The sequence below is a fragment of the Pundamilia nyererei genome, unplaced genomic scaffold (genome assembly GCF_000239375.1).
Source record: "Pundamilia nyererei isolate P.nyererei 1_Seehausen unplaced genomic scaffold, PunNye1.0 scaffold00605, whole genome shotgun sequence".
Lineage (NCBI taxonomy): Eukaryota > Metazoa > Chordata > Actinopteri > Cichliformes > Cichlidae > Pundamilia > Pundamilia nyererei.
Window position 1 is genome coordinate 128313 of NW_005188006.1, and position 1806 is coordinate 130118.

Genomic DNA, 1806 nt, shown 5'->3' on the forward strand with positions numbered 1-1806 from the left:
ATTTATTGGGTCAACAATGTATAAACATATAATCAGTTTTATCTCCAGTTTTTGTCTCCATCAACAAACATTATACTTTAGTTGTTTGATGTTTCTTGAAGAACAGCTGCCTGCTGCTGTTAATCTCTAACTCGATGTTTGTTTGGTATTGTTCAGACTCTCTGGGCTGCAGTTTCTCTTCATATTAATCTTACATAAAAAAACACTCTAATCATTCCCATGACAAACAGCAGCAGATAGGATCCAAGATTATTCTAAACTATACACAACTAAACTATAATCCTTTATAACTCTGTGGAGTCAGAAGAGTCAATGAATCCCCTGAATGGAAAAACCTAGTTTTACAGTAGATGATTTATTATTTCATACTTAATCTTCACACTGTGTGTTTCTTCTGTGACGCAGGTCTTCAGAGACAAGGCATCGAGTCTCCACAGGTGTTCCTGGTGTCCAGCTTTGAGCTCCACCTGTACAACTTCCCTCTCTTACATCAGACCTTAGACAGAGACCTTCCTGCACACAAGAGAGATGCTCTGCTGTGTGCCATGCCCAACTTCAACCCAGAGATCATCAGGAAGAAGAAACAAGCTCTGAGGTCCAAAGTAAAATACTGGGCTACTCTGTCTGCAGCTGGAGCAGCTGTTCCTGTTCCTGGTCTTTCTATTGCTGTTGATGCTGCTTTGCTGGTTGGTGTTGTCACACATTATGTTCATGCATTTGGTCTCGATATCCCGTCTCTGAAGAGACTTTCTGCCAGAACAGGTGTGCCATACGCTGCTCTGTGTGATGTCATCATTTCACCACTGGCTGCAGCAAAAATAACTAAAGAGCTCCTCCTGAAGGTGATAGCCCAACTTGGGTCCGTAGCTGCATTAATTGTAGCAGAGGAAGTGTCCAGATGGATTCCATTTATTGGAATTCTAGTATCAGCGGGTCTCTCTTTCACCACAACTTACAAAATTCTGAAATTGATCCTTGATAAGCTTGCTGATGATGCTCAGAGGGTGTTTGAAAGAGCTTTAGGCTGAACACATCAGTGTGAATTTGAAAGTAAAAGATGAATGAAACTTAAAAAAGTTCAAATGAAATTAGTTTAAATCATTAAATATAAATATACTGAAACCAAATCATGTTGCAGCTGCACATTTGAGCCATTATCCTACTATAGCTGATAAATGTATCAGAGGCCTCAGCAGGAATCATTTCTTCTCATCACATCAATACAGGAACAAATGTGATGTTATTATTCAGATATAAACTGCGTAGAAGAGCTACTGAAGTTTTTTTAATCCTTTGTCTGATTTGGTGATGTCATCACTGTTTACAGATCAGGTGATCTGATAGTTACTCCTGAAACATCATCGTCTGAATTTCCCCTGTTTGATTTACTTTGTGATGAAACTATTTTATTGTCATATCGTCGCTTACAGCTTAATAAATACTTTTAATGCAGAATGTTTGAACAGAAACTGCTCTGTGGTGTTTTTGTCCTGTTGACTGTAGATTGTGATGAGAGTTCACTGCCCTCCAGTGGCCACAGTGAGGAACTACCACACAAATAATACTGCTATGAATCCAAATGTTATTCCTGCTTTTATAAATAAATTGTTCTTGATAAACATTTTTACCATTTATGTCTCTATTTAAGAAGTGTTTTAAATTAAACATATTTTAACATAGAGAGTTCTTCAGCTCTCTCAGCATTGGTGAGTTGGACACAGTGTTAGCTCTGGACAGTCTTTGAGCAAATTAGTGAAAATTCATGAATCTGCAGTCTGTCACAACTTTGTTTTTTTTAATGTTTCT

General features: G+C 38.0%; 1 protein-coding gene across 1 annotated transcript in view; it reads left to right on the forward strand.

The window, feature by feature from the left end:
• LOC102198150 (interferon-inducible GTPase 5-like) overlaps positions 1-1610 on the forward strand; it is a 32905-nt gene extending 31295 nt beyond the window's left edge. The window contains exon 2 of the mRNA XM_005754613.1: positions 406-1610. Within this exon, the coding sequence (XP_005754670.1) occupies positions 406-1028 (623 nt within the window). The 3' untranslated portion in view covers positions 1029-1610. The remainder of the gene's footprint in view (positions 1-405) is intronic.
• The last annotated feature ends 196 nt before the right edge of the window (positions 1611-1806 follow it).